This window comes from Gossypium hirsutum, chromosome A03 (assembly GCF_007990345.1).
Source record: "Gossypium hirsutum isolate 1008001.06 chromosome A03, Gossypium_hirsutum_v2.1, whole genome shotgun sequence".
Taxonomy (NCBI): Eukaryota; Viridiplantae; Streptophyta; class Magnoliopsida; order Malvales; family Malvaceae; genus Gossypium; species Gossypium hirsutum.
The window spans coordinates 99,551,489-99,569,651 of NC_053426.1; the positions used below are offsets into that span (position 1 = coordinate 99,551,489).

Sequence of the window (18,163 nt, forward strand, 5' to 3'; positions counted from 1 at the left end):
CGAAGGCCTAAACAGCCCAGCCCTTACAGCAACAGGCGTCTGGATGCTACTATAAAGCAAGACCAAAGACCAAGCTAGTGTGGCCTCTTTTTATCTTTCAGTGACCTGTATCCAGCCAACCCGAGATTTTCTATTTTCCGATTCTTTTTAGGTCTTTTTTCCCAATTTTTTTTGTATTTCTAAAACAGAAACAAATAGGTGTCTCAATGGCAGAAGAGAGCGGTGCCCCTGTAAGTTGTGCTGATTTGCCCGTTAAAAGGCCCAGGGAAGACGAAGAAAACGGGGTCTCTTCTGCTGCTGCTGCTGTTGCCATGGAAATGGAAGCTGATACCAATAATACTTCCAAGGAAGCTGATGGGATTTCCTCTGTTATTCCTGGATGGTTCTCTGAGATTAGCCCAATGTGGCCTGGTTCGTTTTTCAACTCTCCTAATTCCCCATTATTTCTCCTAATCTTTTCTTTACGTTTCCTTTTGGAGAAAAGAATGTAAAGTGTTGTTTTTTTTTCTTTCTCTGCTTCGATTCCAAAGAGGGCTTTTTTCTTAAATCTGGGTTTTTTTCCTTTATGATTTTCGATGCATGTTTTAATCTATTTATATTTTTTATGGTTATAGATTTGTTTTAGATTATGGGTGAACAAGTTTCTGTGCTTTTTATTTGGCTTTCAACTGATTTGAATGAAAAAAAAATTATTTTATTTTATTTTATTTTATTGTGCTTATTTTGATTGTGTAAGATATTGGTTCCATCTAAGGGCGTTACTTATTTTGATTGAATTCATGGGTTGGGTTCTTTTCAACTTCGTTCCCCCTTTTATTCGTCACTTCTGATGTGCGTTCTTATCTGATATTTTCTGTTTTTGGCTCTTCTTTAGGGAAAAAAGGGGTTCTCAAATGGTCCCATCTCCCATATTGAGGATGTTTTTATTTTGGACATCTCATGTAACTTGGTTGTCATTTCTGCTTGTGTAGTGGGTCTGTTTGTGATTCTTTATAGTGAAAAAGGAAAAGGAAAAAAAAAGCTTTATTTTTATATGTCTAACTTCTAGTTAACTACATTTTCATTGAATGTTAAGCGTTTACGCTTCTTTGTGCACATTTGCTTGTTTATATGATTGACATCTCGAAGTGCATACTGCTTGCATGTTGTCACTTGTGTGTATTTTTCTTATTTGGGAGTGTGTACTATTAGTTTAATAGCGACGTCTGATCTATATTCATTCATAATTCAATGTGTTAATCCATTGCTTCCAATTTTGATTCTTGGATTTATGGGTTCTTTCATAGTAGTTACTGTGAAAGTTGTGGAGTATGAGGCTGGTGTTACTTTTGCAAGTTAGGGTCTTTTTAGTGTGCACGGGGGTTTCCATGCAGTAGGCTTTGTAGGTTACTTGAAATTAAGAAAGATGTAAGGGAGGAAGTAGCATAATAATTCACTGAAATGATACTTTCTTTTTATTTAGTATCTGAGAAGAAAAACATCTTTAGTGGCTCTGTTTTATATGAAATATGCAGGAGAGGCGCATTCCTTAAAGGTTGAAAAGGTCTTGTTTCAAGGGAAGTCTGATTACCAGAATGTTATGGTCTTTCAGGTATTTCATGGTCCCATTTTATCTTGCTTCTTTTTTCTCCTTGTTTAGTTTCTTTTAAATTTTTAATTTTTGAAGCACGGCACTCTTGCAGTCATCAACATATGGGAAGGTTCTTGTTTTGGATGGTGTGATTCAGCTCACAGAGAGAGATGAATGTGCATATCAAGAAATGATCACTCATCTTCCACTTTGCTCCATTCCAAATCCTAAGAAGGTATATTTCAGCTACTATATTACTGATTATATCAAGAGCTGTTTTCTACCCGATTTGCATTTCTCAGTAAACATTTGAAGTGGACCTTGTTTTAGATTCACTAAGGCTTGGATGGATATTAAGGTAGTCCTCATTTTTTACATTTAGCTGCAAGAGAATGACTGAAGAAAATGCTTAATTTTCGCTAAGTATGGTGAAGGAGCCATATAATATTACTGAGATCCACTGGAAATGATTTTGTTTATTGTTTTGACTCCATATTTGGATTATTTTTAATTTTATTAGTTTTTGGTGAATGTGGTCTTTTCATATCTGCTGTTAAACCAACAGAAGTTTTACATGTTCTTTTCTCTTTTTCCTGAAGGAAACTCCCTCATTTAGAAATGAAAACCAATAAAATCTAAAGAATACAAACTGCTGATATTTAACAGCAATGAACTATTTGTGTTCAATAGTTTTGGGTGGAAGTTGAACATGCTTTAGTTATAATCTGTTTCCATTTAATGTGGCTTCTCTTGGGAGCTTTCTTTTAATGGTATTTTACCAAAAAGATCAAATGACTTGACAGGCACCCGTTGTCTTCTTCGGTTCCCACTTCGATTCCCACTTACCTGTTTCTTTTACCAGGTTTTGGTCATTGGTGGTGGTGATGGTGGAGTTCTCCGGGAAGTTTCTCGTCATTCTTCTGTTGAGCAGATTGACATCTGTGAAATTGACAAGATGGTCGTTGATGTTAGTAATCTCTTTCTTGCTTTCAACACTTTCTTTATGATTCACAATTAGTTGCAATTGATTGATGGAAAGTGGGTAGAGTTACTTTTAGATTAAATGTATTAAAGCATAGGAAATGGCTCTGCAAAATTGTAAGTCTACAACTTCAGCAGGCCAACTGGCTAGGATCGTCCAACCATCCCTTGGTGGAACCTTGTCGTAGTAACGTTTTGCACTTTTTTGTGCCAGGTTTCTAAACAATATTTTCCTGATGTAGCTGTTGGTTATGATGATCCCCGTGTGAAACTTCATATTGGTGATGGTATGGTGAACTTGTTTTTTTTTTTTGGGGTGTGTTTTTATACTCTATTGCATGATATCAATCATTAATGTCCTTTTGTGTTTCAGGAGTAGCATTTTTGAAGGCTGTTCCAGAAGGTACTTATGATGCAATTATAGTGGATTCTTCTGATCCTATAGGTAATGCTTTTTGGTGGAAATTTGGTATTGTTTTTCTTTGTTATTAATGGTTTGTAATCTTTCATATTTGAGAATTGGGTCGTTGTTTGACATCTCAGGTCCTGCTCAAGAACTCTTTGAGAAGCCCTTTTTTGAGTCTGTGGCAAAGGCTCTTCGTCCTGGAGGAGTCGTCTGCACTCAGGCAGAAAGTATCTGGCTACATATGCACATCATTGAGGATATTGTAGCAAATTGCCGTCAAATCTTCAAAGGCTCTGTTAACTATGCTTGGACTACAGTTCCTACATACCCAAGGCATATACTAATAACCTTTCCTTCACCTTGTGACAAACTGCTGCTTTCTTATTTAATTGTTTTACCCCACCCCCTATATTTTCTGTGTTGATTTATGTTGTTAATACCTTCTAAAACAATGGAGGTTTTCCTTTGCTACCGCATCATCATGTGGTGCATTCCATTGTGTTTGCATGACTTTGGTTTACTATTATACATGTTGCCAAAAGCTGCGTATCATTGACTTTATTTATTAATTTACAGTGGCATGATTGGTTTCATGCTTTGCTCAACTGAGGGGCCTCTTGTTGACTTCAAGCATCCGGTGAATCCTATAGACAAAGATGAGAGCTGCTGCAAATCAAAACGACCCCTTAAGTTTTACAACTCTGAGGTGAAACTTTGTTCCACTCTAAATCCTTTATAATCGTGTGAAAATAATAATGCTGAGTCACATATTTAACGCTTTTCCAGAAGTCTTAAAATCTTATTTTGAAAACTTGGTACATTTGCTTGTTTATGATTGCAGATTCATTCGGCTGCTTTCTGTTTACCATCCTTTGCAAAGAAGGTGATTGAATCAAAACCTTAAGGGTGGAAATTTTGAAGCTTTAGAACAAAATTCTAGTTATTGGTGAGCATTAGTTATCATCCTTTGCTTTGATGGCCCAGTGTAGCAACGAACCTTGGATTTGGAAATTTAGATAATGCACTTTCTTTTTTGTCTCGCTTAGGAAGAGAATTTGAGGTAATGGTTGTAGAAGGATATATGTCCACAAGGGATAATATTGTCATTTAGCTGAGACATAAATGGCTGTTTCTTGCCATCGTTTATCAGATTCACATGTTTGTGTTATTATATCATTTTTGCAATATATTGTCATGGATGTTTAGGATCATTCAGCTTTTGTTTGACTTTCACTTTGTGTTTGTGTTTTTGGAAGTACGTAGTATATTAGGATCAAGTTAGCTTTGAAGGTTGTGTATTTTCATGTCTTAAGAAAATAAGAGCCCCCATCCGGCCGAAAAACGTACTTAGGATCTCCAGTATATATGCCAATAACTCTGCTGATCCATCCATCAGAACATATTAGCGTCAGCTCATCTCATTTGCATTTTAGTAGTACTTAACAGAAGTTTGGACCCTCTTATCGCACCCTAAACTTTATGGTTGTCAATGTCATTTTGTTTTTTGCTGTTTATTCGTAGTGCTTTACATGGTCCAACTATAACTTGACAACTCCAAACACCTCTTCTTACACACACACCTGGAATATATCGTCAGCGGGAGAGACCATGTTGTTAGGCAAAGGTCCAAGTCTTCCCTATCAAGCACTATTAGCCTAACTTGGTAGTTAGTACAATGGAAATCACTTTACAGACCAGCTAATAAAAGAACAGGCTTAGGGACCAAAAATAAGGGCCATAGGTATTAATTCCCTCGTGGGGGTCATGTCCCTCCTCTCTTCGCGTTCGAGAATTTTATTTCCTTAATTTTTTTCCATTTAAAAGTTCCTTTACTCATTTAAGCATAAAAGAGCATCTCAAAGAACAAGGTTATCTTCTTTTGCAAGAATCTAAGAGCATCCGGGTCCATCTCCAGATCTTATCCTTCAAACATAAACCAACACCATGAACGAGTTATAATTTCTAGTGCTGTTTACCATAAAACAACAGTTTATTACAAACCCTACCGGGCTAAGTGTTAGAGGACAAGAGATGAACTATATTTGATGAAATGAAGGGACCATTTAACCTTGCTTGACGTATCATCATCATTGTCATGTCTTTGAATCTGAATAATGAGTATACATAGGTTGTTTTTGTTATAGTCATTCGTGACGGTGGCTTAGTACGAATAAAAACAACAACAAAGCTGAAATGCTATCCAACAGCACAAGTTATAAAAACGGATCATTGAAAAATAGTAACTTCCTCAATCACAAAGTTGGAATATCTAGGAACCAAAATCTAATATATTTAATAACACTTAAAAAATACAAATACAAATAATACCTTGGATGGTACCAAGTTGTGATTAAGTTGATTTATATATTATAAGTATTTTTTTAATAAAAATCTATCTTATAAGTATTTAACTAAATCATTAACCATCATTATTATTAATCACCTACTAACCTAAGTATACATTACGTTCACGCTAAGTTTGGGTAATTAGTAATCTCCACTAATTCGTCATCCCTTGTATTTTACTTTGTGACTCAAATTAGCAATACGCATGATGCAAGCTATAATCCAAAATGATATTGCTAAATTGAAAACCCAAAATCTATACTCTAAAACAACTCTTCTTTTAATTTTAGGCTTTTAATTGGGTTAATTTATTGTCTCAATGAAATTGACTGTGTTTGGTTTTGCTCCCTGGATTTTAGATTTGTTTATGTATTTCATGCTTATATTATTTTTTATTATTACTCATTCATAATAATTCAATTTAAAATTTAATTTACTCGTTTTTATTGTGTTTAAATTCATAACATATATTACATAATTTGTTATAATTGGTCCATTTTAAAAACGAAGTGTTTGTGTTATTTTTTTCTTCTGTAAAATATTACACATTCATATAATCTTTCATTATCTTAATAATTCGCTTTATATAAATTTTGATCAATTTATAATATTTAAATTACGATTATTTTATTTTATTTATATAAATATAATGAGGCATATTTTCAATTTTGTTTTATATTTTAGTTCATTCCACGAGTTATATATTTTAATTCAAGCTTAAGTTCATTTTTAAAGAAAGAGAACTATTACACCAATATATATATACATTTGTTGAATTAAAAAATTAATTTAATTTTGCGAAGAGTAGATAGTGTTAAAGAATTATAAAATTCTCATTCAAAATATAATAAATCGAGATTTGTCATGTCAAATCATCAAAAATAAATAAATAAAAACAAAACTAGATGTAAAAGCATACTTGAATCTATTGATATCTTCAAATCTTCAATTCTTGTGATTTTGATCTTTTAAATTAACACACAAGTATTTTAGAGTCGATGGCTCCCTCTTTTTTTGAAGATGGAATGTTAGACAAGTTACGTATTTATAATTTTGAGATTATAACCCTAATATATAACTTTTGCACATTAACCTTATTTTTTTATTAGACCATCATCAATTAGAAATTAGCTACTATGTTATCTACACATATTTGACTCGTACTTTATTTAATAATTGAAGCCCAATAAATCTTAACCAAATTAGATCACTTTGAATCTGGACTAACCTTTTATGGTAGTAAATAATATCATGTAATTATTCTTATTATATGTATGTGATGTTCATATTATCTAACAATCTCCCACTTGAACCATATATATATATTAATTATCTCATAATTATGTGTCATTATATAACCTCATGAGTTCAATACTCTTCTATCATATCAAAAAGGTATTCCGAACAATCTCGTCCATTAATTATGTTAACATAGAACTAAGGCAACTTTGGTTACATATATAGTAACTAAATCCATCCCTAATCACATATATTAACACAACAAAATGACATAGATCAAGTATGGATATATAGTATGGAAATTATATGCAATGTAATCTAAATATGTCTATTTCTAATTGGCCCTCCTTAACCTTAGTGGGATCAAACTTTACCAAAATTAGAGTGTGATTAAATCAAATAAACCTTATTTTTGGAGAAAATAATCTTAGTATTCGTAAATTGAAATAACTGAAAATGCTTTTGTAACATAAAAGCATTTAAAACTACAAAACTCCCACTAAAATCAACTATCCTGAAACGACGTTACACCCATATAAGCAATGTGCCCATCAAAACCATGGGTATAGTCCCTTAGTAAGCGGATCCACAATAATGGAGTTTGCCCCAATATGTTTTATAGGCACTTAAGTACTCTAAACTATTTATTTAACAATTAAGAATTTAAAAACTGTGTCTCTTTAATGTGTTCTTGTTATTGTTCGACTAAAGGGTTGCAATTTGTTATCATATCTTAGTGACAAAATTTTGTATCTATATTCCATAAAAATTAGAGTCTGTATACATGACGATCTTTAACTTATCAAACCTTTAGTATGTGAGCATGTAATATTTTTGTTTTCTAAAGATAATGTATGAATCATTTAGTTGTTTTCCAATGATCCATACCCGAATTGCTCAAATATTTGCACAACATCCCAATAATTTACGCAATACTCAAACGCGGACAAACTTGAACATACATTAGATTTCCCACTTCTGAAATGTAGGAAATTTTATGCATTTTCGTAATTTCAAAATCATTATTGGGGCATTGATTGAAACTATTCTTACTCCTGTTGATCTTGTACTATATACAATCATTGACTTTGGATGTCTGTTTAAGCCCATAAATGGATTTCTTTAATTTGCAAACCATTGACTTTGTATCACTGAACACAGTTTTCTGGTTGCACCATATAAATTGTCTCATCAATGTTACCATTGAAAACATAGTCTTGACATCCATTTAATGTAGTTCAAGGTCAAAATATGCCACTAAAATCATTATAATTCTTTCTTTAGTGGACCTTCTTAATAGTATTAGTTCTTGAGATTGTAAAATTTGCTACTTGATTATGAGATTCTACGACATTGTCTAGATCCAAAGCTGTTATTTAAACATTATCAAACATAATAAATTGTTCCTAGTGTTTATCAATAACAATTAAAAGAATGTGTTGAGGAATATCAACATATTCTTCTTCAAAGACAATGGCATTAGTTCTTTCTCCGGCCCCTTCCCAAACTTAACATCCACAAAGAATTGACATCACCCATCTTAAAAATAGCCTTAGTAGTGGTATCATAAAATTTGTAATCATTAAATCTTTTAGGGTATCCTAAAAACCAAAGGAATTAGGAATATCATCGGACTCAAATCTCTCAATTCTCTTTTTGAAGATATAACCTAATCTTTTGTATCACAACGAAGTTGAATTCTTGGTGGTAAATTTATATCTCTTACCTATTATGGTAGTATGTAAGGATTCATTAAATTAAGCAATAGTATCAAATAAATATATATTATCATAACCTATTAGAGAACTACCAACTAATTTTGGATTATGAAAAAGAGTAAATTTTCCATTTCCAAATGAACAAGAATAATCAACTTTGTTCAATGTTGAAATGGAAATCAAGTTCTGCCAAAAAGACGGTACAAAAAAAGTCTCATTCAAATCCAAAGAAAATTTAGTTTTTAACAATAATAATCTAAAGTCCTTATTGCTTCAAGTTCTATGGAATTACTGTAGCCTACATAGATGTATCTTTCACCATTATTAGGCTTTTGGTAGTTCTGACAACCTTGCATAAACACACTAATGTGAGTTATTGCACTAAAATCTATCCACCAAGTGTATCTAGGTACTGAAATCAAATTAACCTAAGAACAAGCAAAAATAAGAAGTATACTTGTTACACCACAAAAGAAACAATCATCCTTAGTTAATTCATTTCATGGTTTCTTTTGTAACGTGGTATATGTAACTTTTCTTTTTTATTTTTCTTTATATACCTCGTTGAAATTAAATTTGTTAAGAAGATATTAATTTCAACCTTTTCATTGTTTGTAAACATTTTTTCAGTGTTGACTATTAGTTCCTTAATCGTGGCACATGGTGTCCATGAATGTTTCAAAGTATGCAATGCTGTTGGAAAATATTGTACTAGCTAAATCAATGAAAACAAGCTCACATAAAATTTCAATTCTGAATTAAAATAATTTGAATAAGAGTTAAATATAAAATTAGTATTCGAACTTGTTCACTTCTCTCAGATTGGTACTCGAATTTTTCTTCCGTCTACTAATTTGGTACCTGAGACTAACATAGTTACTTTTTTGTTGATGTGGTAATATTGACCAATCACGTGTAGCCACATGGCATCCTATTTGGCCTTCTTTTTGTTTTGTTATTTTTATTTTCCCTCTTGTTTTTTTCATTTTTCATTCTTCTTTTCTTATTTTTCTTTTTCTTTTTCTGGGCTTGCCTCTTCATCTCCCATTTCTTGTCTTCTTCAACTTGGATTTTCCCTTTAGCCCCCATTTTTGTTTATACCGTTGAATTTTCGAAACTTGGGTTTTCCCTTTAACCCCATTTTTGTTTATTATTATTTGGGTTTGGATGCTCTAGGCTTTGTTTTACCTTTGTGTTGTAAAAGAAGCTATCTTTACCCTTTGAATTGGCTGAAGGTTTGGTGTTTGTCAATTATATTTTTTGGTACATAATCTGTCATTTTGGCTCTTGATTTTTATGTTTTTTTTTTGTGTGTTTATAGAGACAATGATGTCGAAAATTGATCTGCTTGAATCGAATCTGAATTGGATTCGGTTCATAAAAGAAGCATTTTCACCTCTTGAATTAGGCATTAAGAAAGCAGCAAAAGATCTTGAAAGTTGTTGGGGAGTGTCTAATGATAAAAGAAAAAAAATCGAATTGATTGCCCCATTGAATGGTAAGGATAGTGATTGGAATGGTACGGTTCAAATCTTCAGTGTGAATAACAGAATCAGTGTTGATAATCGGTTGAATTATGTTGGTAGTGAAGAGAGAATGAAAGGGTTGTCTATAAAGGTTCTGATGGATTTTTTATCGGCATGTTTTCGCCGAAAAATGAGCTGAACGATAAAAAGTTCGAGGCAATTAGGAAAGGATTGAAAGGAAAAGATGTTTATACAGTTGAAGGGACTTGTATGAATCAGTTGCTGTTTGCAGCGAATTGGTCAGTGCTGGTTAATATTTAACAAAATTATAAAAGGTGTCTAAGTTCGTGTACTCATGACATTGAAAGTGGTAATGAAGTGGTCGGTGTTTGGATGGGAGGAAAGTGAAAGAAAATGGTGTGGTGGCCATGAAGCTCAGAAATAGGAGATGAAGAGGCAGTGAAGAAGAAAGATGAAGAAGACAGGAAAAAGTTGAAGACAAGAAATGGGAGATGAAGAGGCACGCCGAGAAAAAAGAAAAAAAAAAGAAAAAATAAGAGGGAAAATAAATAAATAAATAAAAACAAAAAGAAGGCCAAATAGTATTGGTCAGCGCTGTCACGTCAAAAAAAAGTAACACATAGTTTCAAGCATCAAATTAGTGGGCGGAAAAAAAATTTGAGTACTATTTTAGGACAAAAAAAATTATCAATATAGGTGAAATGAATAAGTTCAGTTGTTAATTTTATATTTAACCCTATGGATAAAGGTAAATCATATATCAAGATATCAGACTCCATTATACTTCATCTTTGGATAAAAATATTAACTTGTAAGTGATTTTTTGATGTAGTAATCTAACACTGACAATAAAACCATATCAAATAATTAATATTTATTTAGATCAATTTATTACTCACACGTAAAATCAAATACTATCACATGGTTATTATCATAAATGCACATATAATTTTGTTAAATATTAACCTTCCTTTGGGCCGACCAATATTAACATGACTTAAGTTACATGTAAAAAACTTGTTATGTTTTAAAATAAAATAGCTCACACATAAGTCACTTTGATAACTTATTGTTTCAATTAAGTTATTTTAAATTATATTAATATTCAAATTTAAAATTTTAATAGCTTAAAATGTCAAAAGAAAATCTATTACGCTAAAATTTTTTAAATAACTTAAAATAAGATAATTTAAATGGCGCATCAAAAATTAAAAATTTTAATCTTTAATTAATTTTTATGTATATCATAAAAATAAAATTATGTGCTATTAAAATTCTTTTACCAAAAATTAAAATCATTAAACTAAAAATCACAAAAATAAAAAGTATGCATATTCCAAAATTCTACTATAAACATATCATATGCAAACTTAAGAAACAAAAAATAAATACATATTACTTAATCAACCTAAAAAGTATCACTGAAACCAAATATATACTCATTACCTGCATTTTAGATACAAAATTTAATAACTTCAAAATTTTTTATGAAAAATATATCTTTTGCATATATTAAATATAATTGACCCCATAATCCTAATATATATGTTTTGCGTATGCATGATTTGAAAAGCATATCTTTTAGGGTCTGGTTTACCAAGACCAGAAAAATTAAAGAACCTTATGATTACATGGTCAAATCAGCTGGCTGAGAAAATTTTATACGATGATTGGCACCTACGGTACCAGTGGCAGCGGTTGTTTGGAAGGAAATGCCTAAGCTTTTAGAAAGAAAATAAAAACGAAAACGATAAGTTGTATGGTGGAGAGGAGAGCGCACCACCAACGGGCACGACAGCACTGTGCATTTGGCCAGAGAAGAACCGGTCACAACGCCGAATAAGGCGATCCTACAGATAAGTTTGGGTCATTTTAAAAGAAAAATTGTTTAATTTATGTGGAAAATAGGTGAAAAGAAATGTTGATATGATATGTCTAATCAACTTTTTGTTATGAAGATAACGGTTGAGTGTACACTTTGAGAAATTTTTCTAAAAGAATGACTAATTTGACAAAAAAAATAACAAAATGAAAACAATAAAAAAAAATAACAAAATAAAAACAATCTTATTTTAAGTAACTAATGGTGCCGTTTATCCCAAATTAAAAGATAATAAGATAAAATGTCTAAATAAAAATGCATAAAACATGTCACTAGTGAAATGCAAGAATTGAATAGCAAAATCGAATTAAGGGCAATCATTTTATGAGCATAAATTAAATATTGAAGTGTTTATGAGCTTAGTTCAATTGAATTTAGGTCAAATTATGTTACTTGACCAAATTTGCATAAATTAAACATTGAGGTGTTTATGAGTTGAGCTCAATTAAATTTAGGTCAAATCATGTTAAATCATGTTACTTGACCAAACTCAATTCAGCTTAGGCATGCCTATATTCTTGAAAGAAAATTTAAGAACATAAATTTTAATAATATTTATCTATTTTATTTGATTAAAGTTCTTATTAATGTTTACATTCAACTACTATATATTATTATAATATTTTCATGTGAGATGAATTAGATAACATACAAAGTTAAAATAATATATTGAAATGCTAAAAATGTGCTAAACTAAATTGAGCAAGAACCTGAAGCAGCCCAAACAATACTTTCAATATACCTAATTCTCTTATCCTCACTTATTTTTCAAGCTAATTTTTATCTAACCTCTCAAATATCACATCAGACTAAAGATCAATACCTCATGAATAGTCGTTTCATATTTCAAAAATATTTCCAAAAAATTATCTCAAAATAGGTAATTTTGGGGGAAAATATTAAAAAAATGAAAAATGTCTAAATAAAATTATACACTGTTAAAGCCAATAGAAAAAAAAAAATAATTCTAAGAAACATTTACCTACACAATTACAAACATTGAATTTTTTGAATTGAAGTATATTAAATAACTTCATTTCAAAAATCTTTTAAATTTTAAAAAAAAAAATTCATATTCCCTAACCAACCAACCTCTTATCAAATCAAAAACAAAGATAGTTAAAATCAAGGTCAGAGAAACAATATAAAAAAACTTTGATGGCAATGCTTCTATTTTTGTTTTCTGGTGTGTAACCAAAAAACTATCTGGCTTCATCTGCAAAAGAAATTAGAAGAGCTTTGTTGCAGATACATGCACCAACACAAGGTGGCAACCAAAATCCGATAGTTACTACTAGCGATTCGATACGATGCGATGCGAATTCAACATGTAACTCAAGCTTCTACAATATGCAGGGAGCGATGACTAAGTAGATCAACTGATTCAAGTGGTGCACTAAGATGCATTAAAATGGCCAAAGGATTGGATGCTCTGCCCTTACTTCCAAATCTCACACCTCAACACAAAACATTAAAATCCTTCAGATAAATAAGCTTACAATAGCAAAGTAACTGAGCTAAATTTTAAACATAACAGTTAACAATATAATAAGTAGATAACCATATAAAGTAAGAAACAGGACCTCCAAGTTTCATACGCTGAAGACAGTAAGCAAGCTACCGCAGAAGGGGGTCCAAGGAACCCTAACACTTTGCAGAGTGGAAGCCGTGCAAAACCACAAGCTCTAACAACCTAACCGTCACAAAACGAACACAAGTAACCTAAATCCTTTTTTGCTCACTGAACCTATTTGAAACTATAGTATTTGAATATTTGTTTGCCATAGGTGCTGTCATTTCAGATTTTGCTTCAGTTCCCACTTTAATCTCTGCAAAGGAATTTAAGCAAATGCATATCAGACTGGATAAACACTGAAAGTATCATAAATGAGATTCCTGACTGTTCAAGTAATTAAGTTCACACGACTTTACCCATTTGCATAAGGTGAATCACGACGAGAATAACGATATGGAGGCGACCTGCTGTAACTCCGACCACCGCGAGGTGTTATGCTGCGGCGCCGAGGAGATCTTCCTCCACGTGGACTATAGCTCCTGCCACAAGATTAAAAGAATTTATGTGCCACATAAAATAGCAAGTAATTTTTTCTGAGTAGTCTGCATATTCTTGTTGAGAGGACCAATCAGTAGAAGCCAAATCAAGTTTAATTAAAATAAAAAGCCTTCATCAAATCCATTCAAATAAAAAGATATATGCTTCTTGTCAGTATAATAAAAAACCAGTTGGACATATAGGTAAACACAGTCCTAAATTGTCAGACATTGTTTTTGCATAAATATCAATTCTAGCCACTAAATTTCAAAAAGGGGGAATGGGGTTTTTTGAATAGCATAGGAAAAGGCATGATATATAATGTACCATCACTTTGTATAGGCTCCTTTACAAAAAAGATCACAGTAGGAGCTAGCCTCCTCTACACACTCCAATAACGAGAGAGAAAGAAAAGGAATCCTTAAACCCACCTGCGCCCATACCCATAACTTGGACTCCTACGGCGACGAGGACTGGGGCTTCGACGCCGGCCACTTCCCAGGCCTCGTGATCCATAATGCGAGCGGCATTCGCGAGCAAAGTGACCAGGTTCACCACACTCATAACACTTTAAATCCTCACCCCCACCACGGCGCCCACCACGGCCTCCACCACCTTTTGAATTATGAGAAAGTTCCACTCGCCAACCATTTTTTCCTTAAGTGAGAAAAAAGATATGGTTAGAAAATTCTAGAAATGATCAATAAAGCAACATAGATCAGAAATGTTATTTGAATCTAAGGAAACAAAAGAACTAAGAGCCAAATGCGCAAACTTAGAATTATTTTTTTGGAATAAAAAATCAGATTGCATCAAACCACTAAAGCAACTGGCTGCAGACAACCAGGAAACAATAGCAACTTCTTGAAATATAAAAGAAAATCATTAAACTACTTAAACCGGCTAGGAGACCTCTCTAACATTCAAATGAAAAGCTCAACGCTCACCAAATTAGAAGCATATGCAGCAAATAAGTGAAGGCAACATAAATAATCAAGCAAAAACTAATGAATATGGCAACTTATATAAGGGTATTCGAGTAGAGAACCACCATAATTCAAGCATGTAAGAGTAATACAACAAATGAAAGAAATAAACACTAGAAAAAAGAGTATACACACCATCCAGTTCACGAATTGCATCAATAGCATCCCTGCGATCATCAAACTCAATAAACGCATAACCAGGAGGCCTTCGAGCTACCCATACACTGGATTCATTTCATCAAAACATAAATCAATCAATAGCACAATCAGCATTTTTTTTAATTATTTTAAAGCTTGTTTCAAATGGAAGAAAGCAAGACTTTATCTTGTATGATATTGACGAACAAACTAAATAATCAATTAAAGCTAGCAAAACCTGACAATCTTCAGAGTGGCAAATAAATTTAATCCAAAAAAAAAACCCAGGTCCCTATCAAAATACAATTTTTCCCCTTCATTCACAAAAAATAAAAATAAAAATACCTGCGGAGAACGCCGAAAATCCTAAACTCGTCTTCGAGATCCCTCTCAGTGACCCGAGGATCCAAATTCCCAACATAGACCCGAGACATTCTCGTAAAATCACTGCACACCTTAAACAATAATAAATTAATTAGGAAAAGTGAATAAAATCACAAAACGGAAAATCTAATGATTTTGAATAGCCATCAAAGCTCGTTATAGAGACATCATAGAAAAATTAGGGGTTTTGCAGAAAATTATCGAAGGAATCGAAATTATAGACGGAGGAGATGATAGAGAGTAGGGGTTAGGTTACCTTGAGGAAATTTCTATAGGGTTTGCAGGATAGAAGAAAGAGAGAGATGAAAATTCGATTGATCAAATTGGTTTGAGGTAGCCAATCCTAAAACCCTCGAAGAATAAACAACACTATAAAAATCTCAGCTGAAAATGAAAAGGTTCCGCTTTGCTAATTAATATTGTGCAAGGCCTTGGCCTTTCTATAGTATTGGGCCTCTCAACAAATCCCCAATGGAAAAGTACAAATTTTATGTTGGAAAGAACTCAAGTTTATTGAATTCCTATCTTCCTTTACATCAAGTTTTGGATTCTAAGTCATAAAAGAAAAACCTAGCAAGACTTCGTATATCAAGTTTGGTGAGTTTTGTTTTGACTAATGCCGAGTGTCTAAGTAATTAATCCCTACACCAATTTACCCTAGTTTTAATTGGTATAATAATAAATTTAACCTTCAATATTTATAAATTTTATCATTTTGGTCATGATTTTAACAATTTAATAAATTTACTCTCACCGGATAAAATAAAATAAAATCAAGATCAACTTTATAAAATGTGCTAATGTTGAGAGCTATATTTGTTTAATTTTTTAGAATTAGAAATTTTTTTGATAAAATGTGTAAACATTGATGACTATTATACCAATGAAAAATAGAATAAATTGATGAAAAATGTGAAAATCATGATTAATTATCTTTAATTGCTCGCTTTTTGAAACTTAAAAGAGCTATTTTTTTATTTTTTAAAAAACCTCAATTTACTCAATATTGATATTGAAAAGAATTTTTTAACATGATGCACTTTACCTATATAAATTCAATACTATATAAGTCTAAGTATTAATGGTTTAATTAAAAAACAAAAATACTATTCAACCCTAAATATTATCCTTCTCACCATTTTACAATAATCATTTAAATTTTGAAATAAGAAGAAATTGTTATGAATATCTTATTAAGTGGATGTCTATCAAAATCAAGATAAGCTTTGATATACTTTAAATTCTAATAGTCATTAGAAATAGATTTCTACTTCATTTATACTTCTTATGCATATAAATAGAGACTTTGGAAAAGTTTTGTAAATATCTCGATTGATTAATAAAAATACGCTCTCTCTTTGCTCTCTCATTCTCTTTGTTCTTTATTCTCCGTCTTTTATTTTATAACACGTTATTAGCACGATTCTCTTTTAATTATCTTAATTATGGATTAAACCAACGGCAACTTTGCGAACCATTAAGCTCGTCCATAATACCAAAATTCAGCCTCTAACCACTAAAATTACTCTTACTTTTCTGTTTCGTTGCCTCATTTGCTTCTTCAAATGGCTATTTATTGCTGCCGGTTGCTATTCAAATTGAGTGCTTACTTCCCTGATTCTCCATTACTTGTTGTCTTTAGCCTACTGTTGTTTGCAACTCTTTGCATGAAGTTTTCATCTATTTAGTGTTTTATATCTAGATTAGTTTTCAATTAAATTAAATTAATTTGAGATTATTTTAATTAACTTGTTTTACTTCTTATTATAGTTCGTAAAAGAATATTACTCCGAATGGAAGGTTTGAGTATACACTAAGAGGCTCAACACCAAGATGGACACTGCAGTCTGTTGCTTTGGATGGCGAAAAAAAATTTGACCTCCCAGCGTGAATTTTGGATTTATAGAGCACAATTTAAATTGGTAAGGAGCTTCATTTTTTTTTGAGGTATGATTATTATTTATTTGTTTTAAGTCTAACCAAATTATTAACTTATATTATTGAATATTGATGGGTTCATAAGTTTTACTAATAAAACTTTATAATATATTATTTTTAAATGATTGTTTAAATATATATTAATCGTAACACCCCTAACCCGTATCCAACATCGGGACAAGGCTCGAGACATTACCGGAACTTTACACTTTCAGTATACTAATTCAGGTCACAAAATTTCATTTAAATTTAAAACTTTTCAATCATGAACATCACGTCTCTTGTATAGGACTTCGAGACCTACAACATATTGAAAGGTAATCCGGGACAAATACGGGCACGTTCGATTAACCTTGGGCTTCTCAGAAAATTTTTCTTAACATAAAGGGACACACTCCCGTGTAGATTGGGCCGTGTGGACTCACACGCCCATGCCCTTCAACTGTGGGCAACACTGACTTATCAACACGGCCATGGGAACACGCCCGTGCTGCTTGCCCGTGGACGAAACTGTCATTTTAACACGGCCATGATGCACGCCCGTGTGGCCTACCCGTGTACAACTTTGAGCTAAAATTTTAAGTGCAGAGGACACACGACCATAGCACACACCTATGGGAGGGAACTGTGTGTCATACACGGCCTAAACACACACCTGTGTGTCCAACCATGTGGACTTTATTAGGCTATTTTCCAAGCCTTTAGTCACCATTTTCTACTACTTGTGTTTAGTAGTTACCAAGTTTGAGAGAAAACATAATTTTACGCTTGTAAATAACCTTAATGAAAATAGTTGTATGGAAGCCTCATATCATTGGTTTCATGCATAAATGGTTATTTCCTCTTTAGTATCACGGGTTCCCATGTTACATTAATCCATCCGAAATTGGCTCATTCATATGACTCATTGCCAATTGATAGCAACCCATCATTAGTAATTAAAAGCTTGCATAAAATCGTAGGTCATAGCCTACTTAAATTAAGCCAATTTTCATGGCCATATACAAAGAGATAAACATATTTCTACATACCTTT

General features: G+C 32.2%; 2 protein-coding genes across 3 annotated transcripts; one reads left to right on the plus strand and one right to left on the minus strand.

Moving 5' to 3' along the window:
* The first annotated feature begins 6 nt into the window (after positions 1–6).
* LOC107886614 (spermidine synthase 1) lies at positions 7–4,168 on the plus strand. The gene is made up of 9 exons (XM_016810639.2): positions 7–411; positions 1,515–1,591; positions 1,683–1,805; positions 2,433–2,537; positions 2,766–2,838; positions 2,925–2,996; positions 3,095–3,290; positions 3,534–3,663; positions 3,799–4,168. The coding sequence occupies exons 1-9, from the start codon at positions 207–209 to the stop codon at positions 3,859–3,861; spliced, it is 1,044 nt and encodes a 347-aa protein (XP_016666128.1). The 5' UTR covers positions 7–206; the 3' UTR covers positions 3,862–4,168.
* Positions 4,169–13,041: 8,873 nt separating this feature from the next.
* On the minus strand, positions 13,042–15,744 carry LOC107886612 (serine/arginine-rich splicing factor RSZ21). 2 transcript variants are annotated; one of them, XM_016810637.2, is made up of 6 exons: positions 15,447–15,744; positions 15,152–15,253; positions 14,804–14,892; positions 14,114–14,339; positions 13,562–13,684; positions 13,042–13,458 (listed from the first exon to the last, which is right to left on the minus strand). In XM_016810637.2, exons 2-6 carry the CDS (start codon positions 15,238–15,240, stop codon positions 13,452–13,454), a joined length of 534 nt encoding a protein of 177 aa, XP_016666126.1. In that variant the 5' UTR covers positions 15,241–15,253; positions 15,447–15,744; the 3' UTR covers positions 13,042–13,451. The 2 variants fall into 2 exon arrangements, with proteins under 2 accessions (XP_016666126.1, XP_016666127.1); XM_016810638.2 differs by having other exon boundaries at positions 15,152–15,261; positions 15,447–15,742.
* Between the last annotated feature and the right edge of the window lie 2,419 nt (positions 15,745–18,163).